General features: G+C 41.0%; 1 protein-coding gene across 1 annotated transcript; it reads left to right on the forward strand.

Moving 5' to 3' along the window:
- Window positions 1–12,065: 12,065 nt before the first annotated feature.
- LOC102830543 (olfactory receptor 1F1-like) lies at window positions 12,066–13,004 on the forward strand. The gene has a single exon (XM_006874000.1). It carries the CDS (start codon window positions 12,066–12,068, stop codon window positions 13,002–13,004), a length of 939 nt encoding a protein of 312 aa, XP_006874062.1.
- The last annotated feature ends 11,305 nt before the right edge of the window (window positions 13,005–24,309 follow it).

Raw genomic sequence — 24,309 nt, forward strand, 5'->3', positions numbered from 1 at the left:
TATATATATTTGTGTCATGGCTCTTATTTCTTGAGGATATATACCAAGAAGAAGGATAGCTGGGTCAGGCAGTATTTCTATTTTCAACGTTTTGAGGAAGCACCATACATACCATTTTCTTCAGTGGTTGAGCCATTTTACAATCTCACCAGCAATGTAGAAAAGGCCCAGTCTCTCCATACTCTCACCAACATTTGTTGATTTCTGTTTTCTTGAACTTTGCTATAAATGCTGGGGTGAGATGATATCTCATTGTTGGTTTGATTTGCATCTCTCTAATGTCTAATGTAGAGTCCTGGTGTGGTACTGTGGACTGCAAAATCATTTGAACCTCAAGGTCAGAAGTTCAAGCTCACTAGTCGCTCCTTGGAAACCCTGTACAGGGTCACTATGGGTTGGAACTGACTCGAAGGCACTTAACAACAACAACAAGAATGGCTAATGAACAAGAACATTTCTTCATATGTTTGTTGGCTCTCTGAATGTTTTCAGTTATGAAGTGTATGTTCATGTCCTCAGCCCATTTTTAATTGGATTATTTGTCTTTTTCTTGCAAAGGTATTGTAATTTTCTAGACGTTTTAGAGATTAGTTCTTGTCATATGTGTCACTGCAAAAGAAATTTTCACAGTCTATGGGCTTTCTTTTTACTGTCTAGTGAAATCTTTTGATGCACATATATATCTAACTTTTAGGAAGACAAATCATCTATTTTGTCTTCTACTGTTTGTGTGTTTTTAGTTGTTTGACAGTATATTTATGCCATGTATTAGATCTTCTAAGTTTGTCCCATATTTATTCAATCTGTATGCTGAGAAAATAATCTCAGCTGGTTTATATGAAGAAAACCGTAGCATCAGGATTGGAGGAAGACTCATTAACAACCTGCGATATGCAGATGAAACAACATTGCTTGCTGAAAGCAAAGAGAATTTAAAATATTGATGAAGATTAAAGACCACAGCCTTTGGTATGGGTTGCATCTCAATGTAAAGAAAACAAAAATCCTCATCACCGGACCAAGAAACAACATCCATATAAATGGAGAAAATATTGAAGTTGTCAGACTTCATTTTGCTTGGATCAACTACCAACACTCATGGAAATAGCACTCAAGAAATTAAATGATGTATTGCACTAGGCAAATCAGTTGCCCAAGACCTCTTTAAAGTGTCGAAGAGCAAAGATGTCAATTTGAGGACTAAGGTGAGCCTGAAGCAAGCCATGGTCTTTTCAATCATTTCATATGCATATGAAAGGTGGATAGTGAATAAGGAAGACCATAGAAGAATTGCATTTGACTTATGGTGTTGCAGGAGAATATTAGAAATACCACACCCTTCCGTTAAAGAACAAACAGATCTGTGTTAGAAAAAATACAGCAAGAGTGCTCCTTGGAAGCCAGGATGGCCAAACTTTGTCATACTTGGGATATATTATCAGGAGCGACAAGTCCCTGGAGAAGGATATCATGTTTGGTAAAGTGGAGGGTCGGAGAAAAAGAGGATGACACCCCCTCCCCCCGATGAGATGGATTGGCACAGTGGGGGCAGTGGATGGGCTCAGGCTTAGCAACAATTGTGTGGTTGGCCCATGACCGGGCAGTGTTTCATTCTGTTGTGCATAGAGTCACTATTAGTAAGTACTGACTGGATGGCACCTAACTACTACTATAGTTCGTGATTTTACATTTAGATCTTTAATGCACTTTGAGTTTGTTTTTTATAGGGTGTGAGGTATGGTTCTTGTTTCATTCTTCTACAAATGGATTTCCAGGAAGAGAATGTCTCTCCCCAATTTAATGTGTTTGGGTCCTTTCTCAAAGATCACCTGACTATATGAGGATAAACTTATCCTGGGTTCTCAATTCTGTTCCATTGATCTATGCATCTCTCATTGAACCAGTGCCAGACTGTTTGACTACTATGGCTGTGGTGGAGATTTTGAGATCAGGGAGTGAGAGAACTTTGTTCTTCTTCTTAAGCAATGCTTTGCTTATCTGGGTCTCTTTCCCACATAAAGTTAGTGATCAGTTTTTCCATCTCTTTAAAGAATGACACTAGATTCTGGGCTGTGATTGGATTATATCTATTGATTGCTTTGGGTAGCAATGACATTTTCACAATGTTAAGTCTTCCTATCCACGAGCATACTATATTCTTCCAGTTTTGTAAGTCTCTTGGTTTCTTGTTGTAATGTTTTGTAGTTTTCTTCAAGTCTTTCGTTTCTCTGGTTAGATGTATTCCTAAATACTCACTTAGGTGTCTATTGTAAATGGTATTATTTTCCTGATTTCCTTTTCAGAGCTATCTTTATTAGTGTAGAGGACTCCAACTGATTTTTTCCCCCAATATTGATCTTGTATCCTGCCACTTTGCACAATCATTCAATTAATTCCAATAATTTTCTTGCAGATTCTTTGGGATTTTCTGTGTATAGAATCATATCATCTACAAATAGAGTTTTACTTTTTCTTTGCCAATTTGGAAGCCTTTAATTTGCCTTTCTTGCCTTACAGCACAATATTGAGTAGGAGTGGTAAGAAGAGACATCCTTATCTGGTTCCTGTTCACAAAGGGAATGACTTCAATTTCTCTCCACTGAGACTAATGTTGGCTGTTGGATTTGTATATATGCCCTGCAACTGTTTTTGAATTATCTTTGGCAAAATTTTAATTGCATGTGATACTGATAATATTGTTCCATGATTTCTTCATGCCATTGGGTCATCTCTCTTTGGAATGGAAACAACTATGGATCTCTTCCAATCATTTGGTCAGGTAGCTGTCTTCCAAATAACTTGGCATGGATGATAACGTGCTCCTCTAGCACTTCATCATTCTGTTGAAACATTTATAGTACCCATTTGACCTAGCTTTGATGATCAGGACATGAATAGAGGAAGAAATTTGATAAAGGAAACAAGTGTAAAGTGCTACAGTTTGATGAACTTGGCCTATACTTATGGTCTAGCCCTCTGTAGCTAGGTCCTTGTCCATGGGCTTAAGAGTCTTCAGGTCTCACCACACTTCAGACCAATCAGCCAAACTTCTCTCTTTTATCTCCAGGTCAATGGAAGTCTACAGAACATGGTTGGGCTCAGTCCATATCTTCATTGCTGCCTTCCCCTTTCTTCCACTCACCAGTAGAAAAAACATGGTCACCAGCAAGCTTACATAACTGCTCGTGTGTTCCTTTTGAGTTTCTGCCTTAGAGGGTGTCTTTCACTTTATTTTGATGCTTCCTATGTCATTCAATATTTTGTCTATGTTGTTGATATTAGGTGCCACCAAGTCCATTCTGACTTATAGTAACCTATGGACAACAGAATGAAATACTGTACAGTCCTCTCCATCCTTACAATTGTTGATATATTTGAGTCTATTGCTGCAGCCACTGTGACAATCCATTGTGAGTTTTCCTCTTTTTCACTGGCTCTCCATTTAACCAAGCATGATGTCCTTCTCCAGTGATTGGTCCCTCTTACCAAACGTCCAAAGGATTCTATTTTGCTCCTTTTTGTTGTTGTTGTTAAGTGCTGTTGAGTCAATTCTGACCCATAGTAACTCTGTATAGGATTTCCAAAGAGCAGCTGTTGAGCTTGAACCACTGACCTTGCAGTTCAAACTGACTCTGCAGTCCAGCACATTAACCCACAATGTCACATCTTTAATATTACAATTTGAGACCTGAATTTTTTCTTCAGTTATTTCAACTTAAGAAATACTGAGCATGTTTATTCCATTTGATTTTTTAAGTACAGGTCTTTGCACATTTCATTATAAGAGTTTACTTTGTCTTCTTGGGCTGTCCAGTGAAGATCACCTCTTATATCATCATTTTTTTCCATTTGCTTTTGCTTCTTTACACTCAAGAGCATGTCTTCTGATACCATTTGGTCTTTCTTTCTTTCTTGTCTTTTAAGTTACTTTTCGCTTTCTTCATGAATGATGTTCTTGAAGTCAACCAACACCTCTTCTGGTCTTTGATCGTTAGTGTCTAATGTATTAAATCTGTTCTTGAGATGATCTCTAAAATCAGAGATATACTTAAGACCCTATTTTGGTTCTTGTGGCCTTGTAATTTTCTTCAGCTGGAACCTGAACTTGCATATGAGCAACTGATGGTCTATTACCCAGTCAACCCCTGGCCTTGTTTTGGCTGATGATTGAGCTTTTCCATTGTTCCTTCCCACAGATATAGTCTATTTGATTCCTGTGTATTCTGATGAGGTCCACCTGTATCGGTGCCATTTATGTTGTTGAAAAGATGTATTTGAAGTGAATAAGTCATTGTTGTTATTAAGTGCTGTAGAGTTGCTTCTGACTCAGAAACCTTACATAGGGTTTCCAGGAGTGGCTGGTGAATTTGAGCCACCAATCTAACAGTCCACTGCTTATCCTACAACACCACACCAGGACTCCAATCAACTTGACAACAGGAGCTAGAAAGAGAAGAGTAATCTAACCCTAAACTAACCAGAAGAAAGGAAATAACAGTCATCAGAGAAGAAATAGATAAAATCTAAAACCGAAAAACAATAGAGAGAATCAATAAAACCACAAGTTGGAACTTTGAAAGGATCAATAAAATAGACAAAATTTTAGTTAGTTTGAAAATATAAGAGAAAGAAAAAAGATAAAAGATGCAAATAATAAAAAAGAAGTGAAGGAGGGACATTAAAACTTACTACACAGCAATGAAGAGAATTATGACAAAATTATACACAAATGAATGACAACAGATTAGATAACCTAGATGAAATGGACAAATTCTTGAAAGTTTACCAACTACCCAAACTGACTCAAGAAGAAATAGAAAGTCTCTATAACCCATGTCTTAGACCAGGTTTTCTAGAGAAGCAAGCCCAATGAAGCATGTATATGTGTGTGTGTGTGTGTATGTATATGTGGATAGATAGATAGATAGACAGATAGATAGACAGACAGATAGATAGAAAGAGAAAAGTTTGTTATTAAGGAAATGGCTTAGTTCCAGGTCCCCAGGAAAACTGAGAGAGAAAACCTTCCCCACATGTCCATTATATTGCACACTCCCAAGGAAGCATCCTTTCAATTGACTGGCTGTTCATAGCTACTCATCAGAATTAACTATGCTTGTATTAGGTTTCATCAACATGGGAATTAGCACATATTAACTGCTAAACCATAGGGATTTTGGCCTAATCAAGTTGACACAGGATGCTAACTATTACAACTCATAACAAGTGAAGAGATCAAACCAATGATCAAACCCACTCTTCCTTCTTTGACAATCCTTTGAATTTTGACCTCTGGTAAATTCTGCCCTTTTGATTTTGAATGGTTGACGATTCTATGGTGTACCTACCTCATTACTGTTGTTGTTCCTATCTATTGTTTGACTGAAAATTGAGCCATGGGGTTAAGTTCAATTCCAGATCTGAAGGGTGATAGATGGCCATAATCTCCAGGTTCCACCAGTCTCTATCTGGCTAATAAGCCTGGTCCTGTTTATGACTTAGAGTTTAGTTCCACATTTGATCCCTTTTTATCCAGAACCTTCTAATATCATCTTTTTCAGAGCAGCGGGTAGTGATAGCTGTGTACCACCTGTTCTTTAGGTCTCAGAAGTTCATGGAGACAGAAGTTCATGTTGACATTGGTCCCTTTAAAGGTGATTTCTAACCAGTTACATCAGAACACTCTGCTACTTGTAACTCTTGTAAATTCTACTTTGAGGAGACAGCTCTTCCCCCGTCATATCTTCAGTGCCTTCCAAACTAAGAGGCTCATCTTCTGGTACTATATCTGACAATGTTCCGCTGCTATTCATATGGTTTCAATCTCTACACATTCAGAAGTAGTCTGATTCTCTTCCTTCCTAGTCTGAAGCTCTGCTGAAACCTGGCTACTACAGGCAACCCTGCTGGTATTTAAAATACCAGCAGCATAACGTCTAGAATCACAGCAATACACAAGCTGATAAACAAATAGTGGAGTGAGATTCTAGTAGGTGAGAAAACATCTAATTCCAATCTTACAACTAGAAAGAGTAGTCTACAATGACATCCTCCATACCCTATCCACTGTTTAAAAGTCAAACAAACAAAACTTTGAATATAAAATTAATGCATGCTTGTTGGGAGATAACTTTCCATGGGCTTGCTTTTCTGTAGGTATTTGTTGTTGAAAATGTGCACAGCAAAACATACACCAATTCAACAGTTCAACATGTACAACATAGAAAGGGGATTACATTATTTGAATTGTGCAGCTATTCTCACTCTCCTTTTCCAATTTGTTCCTGCCCCAGGAACATAAAATTACTTCTTCCTAAGCTTCCTATGTAACCTTTTGAGTTCCTGTTAAGAATTTCATTCCACATAGTAAATTCTTTGCTTTTCTGAATATTTTGCTAATAGAGGCCCCTACAACCTTTGCTCCTATCTCTTTGAGGATGTTTGTACAGCACACAGACTTGGAGATAGAAGTGGGGAAGAGTTGGCTCCTCAAAGTAATGACATGGATGGAGCAAAGTTTTGTTGTTGTTGTTATTAAGTGCCGTCCAGTCGATTCCGACCCATAGCGATCCTGTATAGGGTTTCCAAGAAGTAGCTGGTGAGCTTGAATCATTGACCTTGGAGTTCAAATGACTTTGTAGTCTGACACATTAGCCCACAGCACCACATCAGAGCTTTAGGGACCTTCATATACTGATGGGGAACAATTCAAATTGAGAAGATATAGCTACAAGCATCCATTAGTAATTGGAAGGAGGAACTTACAGTCTATGAATGTAGGAAAATTGGACGTTGGATTAAGGACCTAAATGTGAATCCCAGAATTATGAAGGCCATCAATGAAAAAACAGGGACAAATGTGAGGGCACTAATTCAGGGAATACACAGACTACAAAACGTTTTGGAAACCACACAAACAAAAATAGACAAAATAGATGAGTGGGACATACTAAAAATTAAAAACTTATGTGCATCAAAAGACTTCACCAGAAGAGTAAAAAGGGAACCCACAGAATGGGAAAAAATCTTTTGTAATGACACATCACAGACAAGGGACTCATTTCTAAAATATATAGGAAACTACAACACCTCTACAAGAAAAAGACAAATAACCCAATTAAAAATGGGCACAAGACATGAACAGACACTTCACCATTTCACTTTTGACAACTTTCTACAGCAAAGGTCACTTTAGTGGTAGCATCCTACGTCCAATGACATCTGCATCCAAACCACAGGCTGTCACCCAGAGCACTTGGTGGCAGCAGCATCGATGTCCTCAAGAGCTGGTTCTGAGTCAGGAGGTGGGCACTGACATAGGATGAGTAGCATTCTAAGCCTGACTATCCAGCCTCCTGGTGATTTTGAAAGGCACTAATATACTTTTTTAATTTAACTGGCTTCCCACATACTGACTCTCATTATGTGATCTTTACAATACTTAAAATTCTAAAATCCAGTTATTTTTACATAAATAACATGAATGCTGAGTTTTGAGACAAGAGTAATGCTGGCTGTGCTAGAAGAAAAAAGATTTCCAGCATCATTTCTATCACCAAGGCTGTATTTTCCAAGTACTGATCCTTCCTGTTATTTCCAACCTTCACATTTCAAACACCAGTAATTTTCAATACATCTTGATTGCACGTTTGATCAATTTCAGACTGAAGAAGTTAGTGGTTGGTGCATAAATTTGAATAGCAGTGATATAAACGGCTCTTCCTTGTAGGCATATGGATATTATCCTATTATACAGCATTATAATTTAAGATAGACTTGAAATGATCTTTTGATGGTGAATGCAACACAGTTCCGACTCAATTTGTAGCTCCTGGCATAGTAAACCATATGATTGTCTGATTCAAACTGGCCACTATAATTTGATGAACTTTACCTACACTTACAGATGTAGTAGCTCAAAAAAGGGAACAAATCTTTACAGCAAGGGTCATGCCCACCCCAGGGGTGGACAGGGATGGGCAACTTAGACATTGGCTACTCAAAATGGGGGAGGGGGGAGCTACAAAGGCAAGAAGTGACTGGATTACAAGCTTCCAAGAGGGAGCCTAGTTCCAGATGCAGCTGGCGAAGGCAGAATCTCCACTGAAGGATTTCCAACCTGATGGGACAGGGCTAATAAAAGGAGATGGGGTACAATAGTGAATAATTGCTATCAGGACTGACTGCGGGGGTTGGAAATGTAAAGGTAGATGTTTTGTAATAAAAGGCGGGGAGTGACTAATTTTGCAGTCCAGGAGTGGAGGTCCCTGGGACCACCAAGTGAGAAGAGCGCAGTGCAGGATCCTACCCAGAGAAGCAGTGACGCCAGAAATGGAGGCAGAGACCAGGACGGGGACAGATGGATTGGCTAGGGACACTGGACTCAGGGAGGGAGAGGGGCTGTCGTGCTGATGGCCAGGGGGCAGGCCGCTGGGGTGTACCCTTTGGTTGTTTGATGATGCACGGAGGGGATTGTAATCATTGCAATGAAATGAAATACAATAGGATGAATGTAAAACTGATGTTCTCCCATGTAAACCCACATAATTCACAATAAAAACTTTAAAAAAAAAGAGTAATGCTGGCTATGAAAATGAGGGCTGTGTGTCAGCTTGGTTGGGTCATGATTCTCAGTGGTTTGGTGGTTATGTAATTTGACAGTTAAGTAATGATGCAATCTGGCAATAATATAATGACATAGTTATCTTCCATTTTTTTATCTCTTGTTTTTTTTCTCCCCCATTCATCCATAATGCTGATTTTCACACAATGACCTGGTCTTTGGAGCTTAGTCATGTTGATAAGTGGCTGCATTGTGGTGGGAAAATATAAAATAGAACATCTGCTGCTTCATCAGTTTCCACATGTAGACTTCAGTCATGTAGATTACAGTCGAGTTCTGTAACCATTCTCACTATCTTTTTCCAAGTTATTATGTTACTGTCATTAACATACATTCAATGTTCCATGATCTGGTAGTATAGCAGTTACGAATTGGGCTGTGAACCCCAAGGTCAGCAGTTCAAAACTACCAGCTGCTCCACAGGAGAAAGATGAGGCTTTCTCCTCCCGTAAAGATTTACAGCCTCAGAATACCTGTTCATGGTCGCTATGGGTCAGAACCGACTCAACGGCACTTAACAATGACAACATGCAAATAATAGGAGTCCTAGTGTGGCGCTGTGGGTCAATGCACCAGACTGCAAAGCTGTTTGAACTGTAAGGTTGGCAGTTCAAGCTCACCAGCTGCTCCTTGGAAACGTTATACAGGGTCGCTATGGGTTAAAACTGACTCGATGGAACTCAACAACAACAACAATGCAAATAATAGACATTATTATGGACTACCTAAAGAACAAACAAGTTTGTCTTGGAAGGAGAGCAACCACAATGCTCCTTAGAAGCCGGGATGCCAAGACTTCATTCTCATTCTTCCCACATGTTATCAGGAGGGACCAGTCTCTGGAGAAGGACACCAGGCTTGGTAAAAGTGGAGGGTCAAAGGAAAAGGGAAAGACCATCATGAAGATGGATGGATACTGTGGAAGTAGAAATGGGCTAATGTCTTACTCTTTGTGGATGGAGTCACTATGAGTCAGAACGCACACAAAGTCATCTAAGAAAAACAACAAAAAGCAAGACGTTGTTTGCTACTGTCCGCCCATCCTGTAATCACGAACACATTTTGCGTTCTATTTATTTGCTTATTTTCTATCAGTAAGACAATATAGCATTTTTTTGTGTGTGACTTTGTTGTTGTTGTTAAGTGCCGATGAGTCAGTTCCAACCCATAGTGACTTCAGTCTCATTAATTTTTTTTCAAAGTTTTTGAAGATATTTAAGAAACCACTTCAGCAGTTTCTATATGTATTAACTACATTCATCAAGCTGTGCAACCTTTCTCACCCTTCGTTTCCAAATAGAATAGTGGTTATGAGTCAGGCTGCTAACCTGAAAGTCAGCAGTTCGAAACTGCCAGATGGTCCCGGGAGAAAGATGAGGCTTTCTGCTCCCGTAAAGATTTACAGCCTCCGAAGCACTATGCAGGATCGCTATGAGTCGGAACACGTAACCACCGCCACCACCATTAATACACACGGAGTACTGGTGTGGCGCCGCGGGCTAATGCGCTAGACTGAAAGGTCAGTTTGAACTCCAAGGTCAGCGGTTCAAGCTCACCAGTCGCCCGCTCCGGAAACTCTATACAGGGGTTTCGACTCATAAGTCGAAACCGACTCAATGGCACTATATAATACCATTAATATATAATCACTGTCCTTCATAAGATTCACTACTAAACTTTTCCAGGGTTGGTGTTCATTGTTTTCAACAACAATCCTTAGTGAAATGAGCTGAAATGTAGCCAATCATCAGAAAAAAACTGAAACCTAGAAACTGAAAACGAAGAGGAATTTCTCCAATGACCATCTCCTCCTTCCTGTATTTTTGCTTACTCGCCCCTTTCTTCTCCTCAGTACATGAACAGCCAATGGGGCATGCAAAAGGGCTTTGGGGTATACACATTCCAGCCAAATCAGAGTGATGTTGTTGTTGTTGTTAAGAGCCGTCGAGTTGGTTTCGACCCATAGCGACACTGAATGGGGTTTCCGAGGCTATAAATCTTTACGGGAGCAGATCGCCTCATCTTTCTCCCTCGGAGCAGCTGGTAGTTTCGAACTGCTGACCTTCCGGTTCACAGCCCGATTCGTAAAGAATAGCTATTCTCAATCCCTCCCCTTCCCCATCCCCCAAGTTCAAAATTCTCTGGTCAATTCTGCTCTGGCAAAAGCGAGAGGATCTAAGATAAACATGCTTGCTCCCCTACCCCCTCCCACCCATAGTGACTCTGTGGATGAGAAGGTTCCACTCTGAGAGGAGGCTAAACCACGTGGGTTGGAAAAGGAGCCCCAAAGTGGTTTCGAGTTCATAATTCACAACATGCTAGGCTCTCCTGCAGACCACCCCCTTCATATTAACCTTTATCTTAAATGGTTTCATGGTCAAATACAGCTTTGCAATGTGTTCTCAACATTCCCATCTGTAAAATGGAGGAGATGGGTTTTACTAATCACTGCTAACAATGACCACGCATGAGAAAGTCAGGGTTACATGAAAACACAGGAATAGCTCCAGTTATGCAAATCAGAAGTGAGAAGAAAAAGGTTATAATAATTGAATTTTCACATCTTGAGGCACAGACTTAGAAGAGCAAGATGAGGAGGTTTGAGATCCTGGGGAAAATCAATCTGAAATCTGTCTCCGCCAGCACGGTTCCATGTCTAATAACTAAAGTTACATCCACATCCTAGGTAATCTTTGTCATCACTGTTTGGTCCAAAGGGGCCAAAATATAGGTGTGACAATAATTCTCTTCTTGTGTCTAATAAGGCTCTCAGGGAATCTGGTCCCAGTGGTCATGAAGTCCTCTGTAAATTCCTGCTTTGTTATTCACCAAACATCCTTCCCTCACAGAGAACTAAAACCATGAAAGCCTGCTTCTCATTTGCTCAGAATCTACCTATATTCTCCAGCCTTTCCAATCACTACATTTAAGAGATGCACTGTCCAGCTTTGTAGAAGTGAAGAACACAGGTTAGCTACAGAACCAATTCTCTCCAAGTAAGAGCACAGCAGAAGAAAACTAGGTTTTTGCTTATTAAGACATGAAGTCGTTCTAGATCCCTGAGCAACTCTGCATCCATGTGTTAGAACTTGTGATGAACCCAGGAGTAATCAGCCACTTCTCTTCTTTCTGTAGGCAGAGCTAAGAACTTGGGGGTGAAGTTTACATAGGAAATGTCAGCATTTCTGAGAAATCATCAGAGTTGGGCTATGACTATTCCTGTGTACGTTCCTGTGTTAAATATACTAAATAAGTACCAGTACTCCCAGTAGGGATAGCCCCAGGATAGAGTGTTGGACATTGGGTGTACAGTTGAGATGGGCTGACTCTATCTTAGTAACAGTAGAAACTGATTTGAAAATCAGGAGCTTGACTTGTCACATTTTATCTGTGTCTAGGATTCTGTATTTGTTATATTGTGCACTAACCTAGTTCCCTGCCCATGACTCGGGCAAACCAGTCGAGTGTCTCTGAGTTCCTCCTCCTGGGGCTCTCCAGGCAGCCCCAGCAGCAGCAGCTCCTCTTCGGGCTCTTCCTGAGCATGTACCTGGCCACAGTCCTGGGAAACCTGCTCATCCTCCTGGCCATCAGCACTGACTCCCGTCTGCACACCCCCATGTACTTCTTCCTCAGCAACCTGTCCTTCGTGGACATTTGCTTCTCCTCCATCACTGTTCCCAAGATGCTGACCAACCACATACTCAGGAGTCAGACCATCTCGTTCTCTGGGTGTCTCACCCAGATGTACTTTCTCTTTGAGTTTGCAGACATGGACAATTTCATTTTGGCAGTGATGTCCTATGACCGCTTTGTTGCTGTATGTCACCCCTTACACTACACAACAAGGATGACCCCTCAGCTCTGTGCCCTGATGGTGGCAGGGTCTTGGGTCATTGCCGTTCTGAATTCTTTGTTGCATACCCTGCTGATGGCTCGACTCTCCTTCTGTGCAGACAACAGAATCCCCCACTTCTTCTGTGACGTGATGCTTCTCCTGAAGCTCTCCTGCTCTGACACACACCTCAATGAGATGGTATTTCTTATTGAAGGAGGCCTGGTAATGATCACCCCATTTGTCTGCATCCTGGCTTCATATATCCATATCACCTGTGCTGTGCTGAGAATCCCATCCACAAAGGGAAAATGGAAAGCCTTCTCCACCTGTGGCTCCCACCTGGCTGTGGTTTCCCTCTTCTATGGCACCATCATTGCTGTGTATTTCAACCCTTCATCCTCCCACTCAGCTGAGAAAGACACAGTAGCTACTGTGATGTACACAGTGGTGACCCCCATGCTGAACCCTTTCATCTACAGCCTCAGGAACAAGGATATGAAAGGGGCTCTGAGAAAAATGATTGGCAGGAGGACATGTTCTACCTGACAAAAGAATCATAAACTACCAATCTATCAACAGGTACAGAAATCTTTGTCAACTCACTATAATGTAACAATCTATTTGTCAATGTCTGGAAGAAACTTGGAGTAAATATTTGCAATAAATGCCTACCAATGGATTCTGATATAACTACAACCATGCATACATTTATTTGTTTTAATTAGTGTATTATAAAATACTTTACAAAAATGTTAAGGTTTCCCTTTCTAAGTGATCATTTTGAGAAGCTTTAGTTAGCCAATAAGGAGCTCTGGAAGCGTAGTGGTTACGAATCGGGCTGCGAACCGCAATGTCAGCAGTTCGAAATTACCAGCCTCTCTGCAGGAGAAAGACGAGGCATTCTGCTCCCGTAAAGACTTACAGCCTCGGAAACCCTGTACAGGGTCCTTATGAGTCGGAACCGACTCCATGGCACATAACAACAACAGTTAGCCAATATTTTCTCACTTTCCTTTTAGAAATGCTGTCAGAATCCCAAGGAAAACATATTGCTGTAGCATTGATTCTGGTTCATAGCAACCCTATAAATCATAGAGAACTGCCCCACAGAGATTAAAGATCTTTACTGAAGCAGACTGACACATCTTTCTCCCATGCCTACGCTGACGGGTTCAAACTGCTGACCTTTTGATTATCTGCGGAAAGCTTAACCACTGTGCAATCGGGCTCCTGAATCAACAGCTTTACCCACTGAGTTCATTTGGACTCATAGTGACCCATAGAACTGTTCCTTAAGATTTGTGAGACTATCAATCTTTTGAGAGCAGACAGTCTCCTCTTTCTTCCATGGAGCCACTGGTGGGTTTACATGGCACATCTCGTCAGAGTCTACAACAGTGGTATTTCATCCCGGCTGCCTGTGACTACATCTGGGCAACTTCTTAAATAGACTACTACTGCTGGGCCAAATCACAAACAGCTTCGTAAAACCTCTTGTTATTCATGGGGCCCAGGTATTTGTGTTCTTTCTGTCTAAGGTATATTCTGAGTGGAGACTCACGCTGCTTTGAATATCTTCTATGGTTGCACTTCAGGAAGTGACTGTAGAAACCCTTAGAAGACACGACGGTGTTATGTGGGGACTAACGGTCCGGGGAACTTTGTGGGCCAAACTGTTCTTGTGCTAAGATCAGTCCTTTGGCCCTAACTCACATTCCTGTACCTACTACAGTCTCCTAAGAACACACCATCCTTCGTAGTGTCTTTCCACGTGGGAGTACAGTCAGCATAATTACGCCTTTTTTTCTTAGGCCTCCCTGTTGTTGCTGTTGTTGTTACGTGCCGTCATATAGTTTTGACTCAGCGACCCTGGATCGGGCTTCTGAAGCGTGGCTTGTGAGTTTAAACCACCGACCTTGTGGTTCAACCGACCTTGCGGTCTAGTGCTTATCCTACAGAGCCATCCATGCCTTTTTTCTTGGTAGCTCCTGGGTGGCACCAAGGGGTTAAGTGTTGGACTACTAGGTAAAAGTTTGATGGTCTGAACCCACCCGCAGGTGCCTTCAAGACAGGTTAGTCATCTGCTTCTGAAAGATCACAGCCTTGACACAATGGGGCAGTTCTACTCTCACACCTGGGTCACCATAGGTCAGCTAGGAATAACCACAATGCCTCTTTTCTTTGTAAGAACCAGGGCAACAGTTTCTATTCCATCTGTAGAGAATACATAGCCTGTCCCTTCTCTCTAACCCCCTTTAAGATCCAAGTCAATGGCAACTCTTTTGTGAAACCTTTGCCGATTTCTTTCACTGAAACTGTGATTTCCTCTCCTGAGTTCTCACAAGGAAGTCCACTCTCACTTAGTAGTCACGTGACACTGTCTAGTGGCCCCCCAGTGCTTCCCTTACCTTCCCCCTAAAGACTGTGAGGCCTGGAACTCACCCCCAGTGTTCACTTCAGTGACTGGTATCGCCCTAAAATATGTGTTTTAGACCCAAATTCCTGGACCTGTGGCTATGCTCCCATTTGAGTAAAGGACTTTGCTATGTAAATGACAGCATTCTCAGCTTGTTGCTGTTGTTAAGTGCCATCCAGTGGGTCTCAAGTCCTAGTGACTCGGTATATTGTTTCTGAGGTGTGACCAGTGGGTTTGAATCGCTGACCTTGTTGTTAGCAGTCCAGTGCTTATCCTACAGCACCACACCAAGACTTCATTATCAGCATTTTGTTGTTGTTGTTAATTGCCATTAATTACCTTTGAGCTGTATAAATAGCAGACTAGGCACAGAGAAACAAAAAAACCCAACTGCCATTAAGCTTACTTCAACTCACAGAAACCCTCTAGGATAGAGCAGAACTGTCCCATAGCTTCCAGAGACAGTACATCTGGGAGCAGATAGCCTAATCTTTCTCCCATGGGATGCTTAGGGAGTGGAATTGCTGACCTTGCAGTTAACAGCCAAGTGTGTAACCCACTATGACAACAGGACTCCTTAGGCAGAGAGAAGGACGGGAAGACACAGGCCACTGTGAAGACCACCAAGGAACCAAGGAACAGAAGCTGAAAAGAGACATGGACCCTCCTCTAGAGTTGACACACAGAGAAAGCATTTCCCTAGAGCTGCTGCCCTGAATTTGGATATAGTCATCTAAACTGTGAGAAAATCAATTTCTATTCAGGAAACTCACCCAACTGTACTATTTCTATTATAGCAGCACTCCTGCTATGGCACGGTAGGACCCGCACTTGATCGAAAGGTCAGTTTGAACCACAAGATCAGTGGTTCAAACTCACCAGCCACTCCTCGGAAACCTTATACAGGGTCACTATGGGTTAGAACTAACTCGAAGGCACTTAACAACAGCAAATAACTAAGACAGCTGCTCTGTGCAAAGCTTGGCTCCTGACACTAAGTACATAAGCAACCCCTGTTGACTGCGGAAGTAAGTAAATCAACATCGTCTTAGTTTCCAATTTGTCATGTGTAATTGGGCCAGAGGCTCCAAAATTTACATTCTGGAGATTGTAATATTTATGCACTATAAGAGATTTCAAAAAATATAAGGAAGAAAATTTAAATAAGCTGTAACACTATTGTTGGAAACACAAAAAATTTATTTTAACCACAACTGACCTCAAATGATCTGTACAATTTTGTATCCTGGTTTTTCTACTTGTCAGTTTTTCAAACTATTAAATACCTTAGAGATACGACTTTTAGGTCTGCATCATATTCCATGAGATGGATGTGTTACAATTGATGTAGTGAATCCCCAAGTTTGAGCAGATTATATTTCCCACAACTGTAAATTACCCTGCAAGGTGCTATAGGATAAGCACATGACTACAAGATCAGTGAACCACAAGGCCAACAGTTCAAACTCACCAGCTGTTCCTTGGAAACCCTATACAGGGTTGCTACGAGTCGGAACTGACTCCACAGCACTTAGCAATAACAACAACACCCAACAGGGGTCACATAGCTCTGTCTACATCTATGGCCATTTTCAGAGAGAATGAAAGTGACACACATCACCAGTAAGGGCAAGAATTGGGTCATATTTCCCTTTTTCAGTTATTTCCATCTAACCCATTGGCTTTTATTAGTACATGGTTCCACATCCCCCTCTTGGTAATAAAGGGCCCTGAAGCTATTCAGTCCAAAAGAGTCAGCCAGTCCCAGAGAATGTTCATGAATATAATATGCCCATTTGTGGGCTGTTATGGGTTGCATTTTAGTGCAGTGGTTACAAATCGGGCTGCGAATCTCATAGTCAGCAGTTTGAAACTACCAGCTGTCTCGCAGGAGAAAGATGAGGCTTTTTGCTCCCGTAAAGATTTACAGCCTCTGAAACCCTGTACAGGGTCACTATGAGTCGGAACTGACTCCACAGCATACAACAACAACATGGGTTGAATTGCTTTTCACCCCAAAATTGTTGCAAATGCTAACCCCTATATATATTGTTGGGGAGTATGGGTGCTCTGAGTGATAAGCAACAGAATTCAAGCCCGAAGGCCAGTGGTTCGAGCCCACCAGCCTCTCTCTCTCTGCAGGAGAAAGGTGAGGCTTTCAGCCTTGGAAGCTCTACACAGGGCTGCTCTGAGTCCAAATTGCTGTCAGGGCTCTTAACAACAACACATATGTTGTTATAATCTCATTTAAGATTTCCTTTGTTAATGGCGTAGGAGTCATATTGTTGTTGTTGTTAAGTGCTGTCGACTCAGTTCTGACTCATAGTGATCTTGTATAGGGTTTCCAAGGAGCAGGTGGTGGGTCTGAACTTCTGACCTTGTATTTCACAGTCCAGTGCTGATCCTACAGTGCCACACCAGAAGTCAATCTCTTCTGAGATATAAATTAGATTAAACAAGCCATTGAGCAAGCAGAGAAGGGGAAGTTAGAAGGTTTACCATAGGAAGACCACTAAGGCAAAGAAGCTGAAGAGATAAGGGCCTTCCCTCAGAGCCAACAGAAAGAGCAAGTCTTCCCTTGAAGCTGATGCCCTAACTTCGGACTTCTAGCCTTCCAAGTCCTGGTATAGCACTGTGGGCTAATGTGCTGGACCGCAAAGTCCTTTAAACCATAAGGGGGGTGGTTCAAGTTCACCAGCTGCTCCTTGGGAACCCTATCCAGGGTCGCTATGCATCAGAAATGACTTGATTGCACTTAACAACAACAACAACAACAAAGTGTAGGAAAATACATTTGTACTCATGATTTTTCTGCTATAGCAGTACTGGATAGCTAAGACTTGCATGGAGTATATAGTCCTTGTAATCATTTCTGTAGCATGACTCCTAATCGTTCAAGAACAAAAATCACTACCTGTGTTTCCTTAAAATGTGGATGTACCTGCCCAGTCTCTAGGTCAGTGGCTGGTGCATGAGACTTGGGTAACGGGTTCTTGTCCTCAGTGTGAGGCTTTTGTGTGTGCATGCGTGTTTGTGCATGTGTGTGTGTTAATAAATGTTCTTCTCAAGTATCAGTTTTTGGTAACTAATAAAAATTAAAGTTCATATCTTCTCCTGGGAAGAAGAGTGATGTCATCACCTTACATTCATTATTATAAATTTCTGATTATAAAACTCAGTAAATCTTTGCTATAGAATTAATATATATATATATATATATATCAAGAATGAAACCTAGACTTCCAGGAAGATGGAGGACTAGGCAGATGCACTATATGGACCCTCGACAACAAAAATACAAGAGACCAGATAAAACAGACACAGATGAAAATCCTGGAAGTCTAAACTTCAGAAGGAAGTTAGAGAAGTGGATCGAGTGCTTTCTTGGAGGAGAAGCTGATTGAGAACGGCAAGAGAAGGAGACAGGCTGGTGAACAGCCAGCCAGCCAGCCAGCCAGCCAGCCAGCCAGACTCAGTGCATCCATCTTGAACCTTTTGGGTTCAGCTTTGGCATCGGAAGATGGCCTCGGAGAACTGACTCACACAGGCAACTGAAAAGGTGTGATTCCTTCTTCTTCCGCATGCTCCCTTGGTGACCAGATGTGTGTGCGGCCAGCTCCCACCCTCATCTACCCCCAGTGCAGATCTTGTTCTCTGGGAATTCAAAGCCATGTGGTTGAGAACTATGTGAGTGAGAGGCAGGGACCGCTGCTCTAATATGTTGCACCGTTTTGGTACATGGATTCAGGTAGGCTTGACTTACTACCTACAGAACCTGCAGAGACACCACAGCAGTCATCCTGCAGCCACCAGCTGCCTTAGGGTCCTCATAGACACAGAAACTAGCTCCATCAAGGCCTCCACACCAGCTAACGAAGTTCCCCAACACATTGCTCTATCCATGTCATTAAGATCAACTCTACTTTGTGGAGGCAGCTCTTCCCCAGTTATATTTTGAGTTCCTTTCAACTCTTCCCCAGTTATATTTTGAGTTCCTTTCAACTAGAGCAGTTCATCGCTGGGTACTACATCAGACAATGTTTTGCTGCTATCCATAAAGTATTCAAGGGCAAAGTTTTCAGAGATGATTCACCTGTTCCTTATTCCTAGTCTGTCTTAGTCTGGAAGCTCTGCTGAAACCCCTCCATCACAGATGACCCTGCTAGTGCTTGGCACAACTTGTGGCACAACTCCTGGCATCAGAAATATGTAAACCACCAGAGTGTAACAAACTGACACACAAGTGGGGTACACTATGAGAAGTATAGATCTATCTCCACAAAAGGAAATCATTCTGTCCTGAGACCAGAAGACCTCGGTGTTGCCCAACCACAAGGACCAGCCATTCTGAGCTGGAACACAATAGATTCTCCTGGATAGAATGGGAGAAAATTGTAGAACAAAACCCATATTCTTTTTAAAGAGCTAGACTTACTGGATCACTAGAGAACTGAAAAAACTCCTCCAGCCGATCACTCTGGGATACCCTTGAAACTGAACTGAAACCACTCCTGGAGGTCACCTTTCAGCTAAATAACAGATTGGCTCATGCAATAAATATCATCCTAGACTGTTGTGCTACTTTCAAAAAAAAAGAAATCATCTCTAGGAGACCAAATGGTCAATATTTATTCTAAAGTAAAGATGAGAAGGTCTGGGGTAGGCAGTGGAGCTCGATTAATTACAACAAAACTACTAGAACAGAAATAATGAGACTGTTGGCCCAATGTGGGAAATGTAGCCAACATTATTGGACCATATGTATAGAAATGCAGCCAGAGTGCTCCTTGGAGGCCAGGATGGCCAAACTTCATTTCTCAGACTTCAGACATATTATCAGGAGTGATCAGTTGCTAGAGAAGGATATCATGTTTGGTAAGGTGGAGGGTCAAAGAAAAAGAGGAAGACCCCCAGCGAGATGGATTGGCAAAGTGGCAGCATCAACGGGCTCAAGCATGACAACAACTGTGAGGTTGGTCCAGGACCAGGCAGTGTTTCGGTCTGTTGTGCATAGGATTGCTATGAGTCAGTGCCGACTAAATGGCACCTAACAACAATGCCTTGCTGGAGGACCTTGCGCCAAACACTTGAAATCACTTTAAACCTGGGATGGTTTGGAATGAGAATGAGAATGAACTGACTGTTAAAATAGAGAAAGAGTTTGGTCAGTTGTCTAGCACATCGAGAGTGCTCAACAAGTAGTAATATATTGTTAGCTTCCTATAATTGATAAAAGTGGTGCTGTTAATCAGTGAGTAAAGAGAAGGTTACTGTAAATGACTTGGGGATATTTTGATAAATATTTGGAAACATGAAATTAAAGCCAGAAGCATAACTTATGTTGCTGTCACTGAGTGCCATCAGTCAGTTCTGACTCACAGTGACCCTGTACATGGTTTCCAGTGAGCGACTGGTGGGTTTGAACCTCCAAACTTGTGGTTAGTAATCCAGTGCTTGTCCTACAGCACTGCTTAAAAAGTTAAATGCAAAATCTAAAAAGGAGATGAAAATGTGCCAAAGATTAAATAATGACAAAATGAGAGAGAAAAACGAATGCATAAGAGAAGCAGAAGAAACCATAAAAGAAATATTTGCTGATAGTGATTACATAAAGATTAAAATATTTTGTATATCCTGGCGTGGCGCTGTAGGACTAGCAGTGGACAGTTAACCGGTAGGTCAGCCGTTCAAACCCACCTGCCACTCCTTGGAAACCCAATACTGTGAGTCAGGATCACTGTGAGTCAGAATTGACTTGAGAGTACTTAATAACAACAACATATATCTAAAAAGCTTAAAACCAAAAGGCAAAGTATAAACTAGAAGAAACAGCTTTCAGAAGATGTGAAAACATATCTGACATGCCCAGTAAGTATTGCTTAACCATTTACTATTGAATTAATATTTTCAAACTCTTAAAACAATAAAAACAATTTAAGAAAAATGGATTAAAGAGATGATAGTCAATTTAAGGAATACCTGAAAACGTTTGTTCTCCTTAGCAAAAAAAAAAAAAAAGGAAAATTGAAACATTGATGCAAATTGAAATCAGAATTCAGCATTGTTTCACTTAATAATCTGGAAAAATGTGAAAATGCCAGGACTGGTGAGGGTGTGCTGAGGTGAGCTCATACCCTATTAGGAAATAATGTGATAAGAATCTTCTGGAACAAAACTGCAACATGCAGTAAAGTGCCAATCATCATCTAGAACGTCTTCTTTTAGGACTTGATTCGTAGGAAATAAACAAGGACCTCTAAGGAGAGTAATTTACCAAACTGCTTAATTTACAAAACATCTTTTATAGAAGTAAATTATCAGAGAAAATGTACAAATTATGATAGAAAATGCTGCTGTTCAAGTATACATTTCCTAGACTTACATGTTTCATTGTAGTAAGTGCATAGATAACAGCTCATTTGCCATTTCTACAATCTTCATTTGTATAGGTCAGAGACATTATCTGCATTCATTACATTGTTCAACCATCACATGCCTTAGGATTTTATGTCATAAATTAGTGTTAAAAATTAGCAAACAATAAACAAAACATACATTTACATGGGAAAGGAGACCAAGAGCACCCAGATAAATGAATCAATACATTTTTTTAAAGTACACATTCATGGAATTGATACATGAATCCAAGAATTCATTCATCAGAAATAAATGGTGCAAGCCTTTAACAAATAAAATCACCCAAGAAATGAGTAAAGTTTAAAATAAAATTAATAATAGTAACAAATATTAAAATATTCTTAAATTTATATGGAAAATGTACCTACGCAATTGCATATTAATATATATTACATGAAAACTTTGTGAAGTAGATGATTTTCTGCAAAAATATCAAAGCAACTGCCGTACCCAAGATAGAAAGGAATGTAGCATACTATGTTGCTGTTGTTAAGTGCCGTCAAGTTGGTTCCAACCCATAACGACCCTGGATAGGGTTTCCAAGGAACAGCTGGCGAGCTTGAACTGCCAACCTTGCAGTTCAAATGGCTTTGCAGCCTGGCGCATTAACCCACAGCGCCACACCAGGACGAATATACCTTCTGTCCGAAGAAGGAACAAATCTGTCTTGGAAGAAGTACAACCAGAAAGCTTCTTAGAAGCAAGGACGGCAAGACTTGATCTCACGTACTTTGGACAAGTTATCAGGAGGAACCAGTCCCTGGAGAAGGACATCATACTTGGTAAAGCAGAGTCAGCCAAAAAGAGACAGACTTTCATTAAGATGGACTGACACAGTGGCTGCAGCACTGAGCTCAAACCTAGCAACAGTTGTGAAGATGGCGCAGGTCCAGGCAGAGTTTTGTTCCATGTACACAGGGTTACTGTCAGAACCAACTCCAGGACACCTAACAGTGACAACAATTGAGGAGGATATTTACAACGTCAACCCCTTCTTTGGCCCCCACCCCTGTCTACATGCCCACATATGAGGGGCTTCAAAAAGGTCATGAAGAATTAAACAAGACCCCTATCTCACACCATATAAAACTTTTTGGCAATGACGTATCAGACAAAGGGTTACGCTCTCAAGTTTATTGTTGTTGTAAAGTGCCTTTGAGTCTGTTCCAACTCATAGTGACCCTGAATAGGGTTTCCAAGGAGTGGCTGATAAGTTCAAACTGCCTTCCTGTTTAAACCGACCTAGTGGTCTATTACCTATCCTATAGTGTTACACCAGTATTGTTATGTTGTGTGTGTGGAGTCGATTCTGACTCACAGCGACCCTGCATAGGGTTTCCAAACTGTAAATCTTTACGGGAGCAGAAAGTCTCATCTTTCTCCCTCTAAACAGCTGGTAGTTTCGAACTTCTGACCTTGAGGTTCACAGCCTGACTCGGAACCACTACACCATCAGAAGAACGCTTCAAAACCTCAACAAGAAGATGACAAATAATTCAATTTTAAAATGGTCAGAGTACATGAACAGACAACTTCACCAAAGAAGGCAGTCAGCTGGCCAACAAACATATGAAGAAATGCTCACAATCATTAGTCATTAGAGATAGAAAATGAAAACAACAATGAAATATCTTCTTACTCCAGCATTAATGTTGTTGTTACACCCTCAAATCTGTTCTGACTCACAGCAACCCTGTATAGGGCTTCTGAGGAGCGACTGGTGAGTTAGAACCCCTGACCTTGTGATTCAAACCAAACTTTTAGTCCTGATCTTATGCTACAGTGCCACACCAGGATTCCAGCATTAATAGCAAAGCTCAAAACCCCAGAAAACAACAAATGCTGGCAAAGGTATGATGAGACTAGGAGCCTCCTCCCATGCTGGTGGGACTGTAAAATGGTGCAACCACTGTGGAACATGGTTTGGCGCTTCCTCAAAAAGTTGGAAACAGAAATACCTTATGAGCCAGCAATCCCTCTACTTGGTATATGTCCTCAAGAAATAAGAGCCAAGACACAAATAGATATATGCATACCTGTGTGGCACTTTAGGATAAGCACTGGACCAGAAGGTCAGTTTGAAGTACAAGGTCGCTGATTCACTCACCAGCTGCTCCTCGGAAATCCTATACAGAGTCATTATGAGTTGGAACCAACACCACGGCAAACAATGTGGAGACAGTCTAAATGTCCATCAACAGACAAATCATTAAACAAACTTTGGTATATACACACAATCGGATACTACTCAACATTGAAGAATAATGCCGAATCTGAAAGACACCTCACAACATGGATGAACTTGGAGGATGTTACGCTGAGTGAAATGATTCCATCACAAAAGGACAAATTTTGCATGAGATCACTGTTGTAAAACATTATAAGAAGAGGTTTTCTTGATTAAAAAAAAAAAAAAAATTCTATGATGGTTACCAGGGATGGCAGTGGGGAGCAGGGTGTTTACATGGGTGAGAGTAGGCAATATGCAAGAGGGAGGTTGGCTGAGAAAAGATGGAGGTAGTGGGAAACACAGAGAACAACACAAGTTAAAGTGAATAGAGGTAAATACTGTGAACTGATGGTACATGGAAGGGATTACAATCACTGGATTGAAGCAAAGTATATGATTTGTTGAATGTAAAACTGATGATCTGCTCTGTAAACTGTCAGTAAAGTCACAATAAAGTGTTAAGAAAAAAACATTACACCCTTGGAAACTCTTTTTTTTTTAAGTTCATGAAAATTTTTCATTACCTGTTCATTCCATTTTCCCACCAACCTTTTAAAATCCTTTCATATAAAGCAAAGACTATGGATTTCTTTCAAATGTTTAAGTAACATGCAACTTTTATCATACGAAGTATTCATGGAAAATAGACTAAAAATTGAAAGCACTCTCATGTATTCTTCAAGACAAACATCTTAATATAAAAACATTATAAATTTTAAAAACATCACACGTTAAACTCAGAAACAGCCACTGATTCTGAATTCTGCCAGTTTTCACACAAGATGCTA

This window comes from Chrysochloris asiatica, unplaced genomic scaffold, assembly GCF_000296735.1.
Source record: "Chrysochloris asiatica unplaced genomic scaffold, ChrAsi1.0 scaffold00257, whole genome shotgun sequence".
NCBI classification, from domain to species: Eukaryota; Metazoa; Chordata; class Mammalia; order Afrosoricida; family Chrysochloridae; genus Chrysochloris; species Chrysochloris asiatica.

Coding starts and splice junctions, on each gene's coding strand:
- LOC102830543 (XM_006874000.1), top strand. CDS start 12,066: ATGACTCGGGCAAACCAGTCGAGTGTCTCTGAGTTCCTCCTCCTGGGG.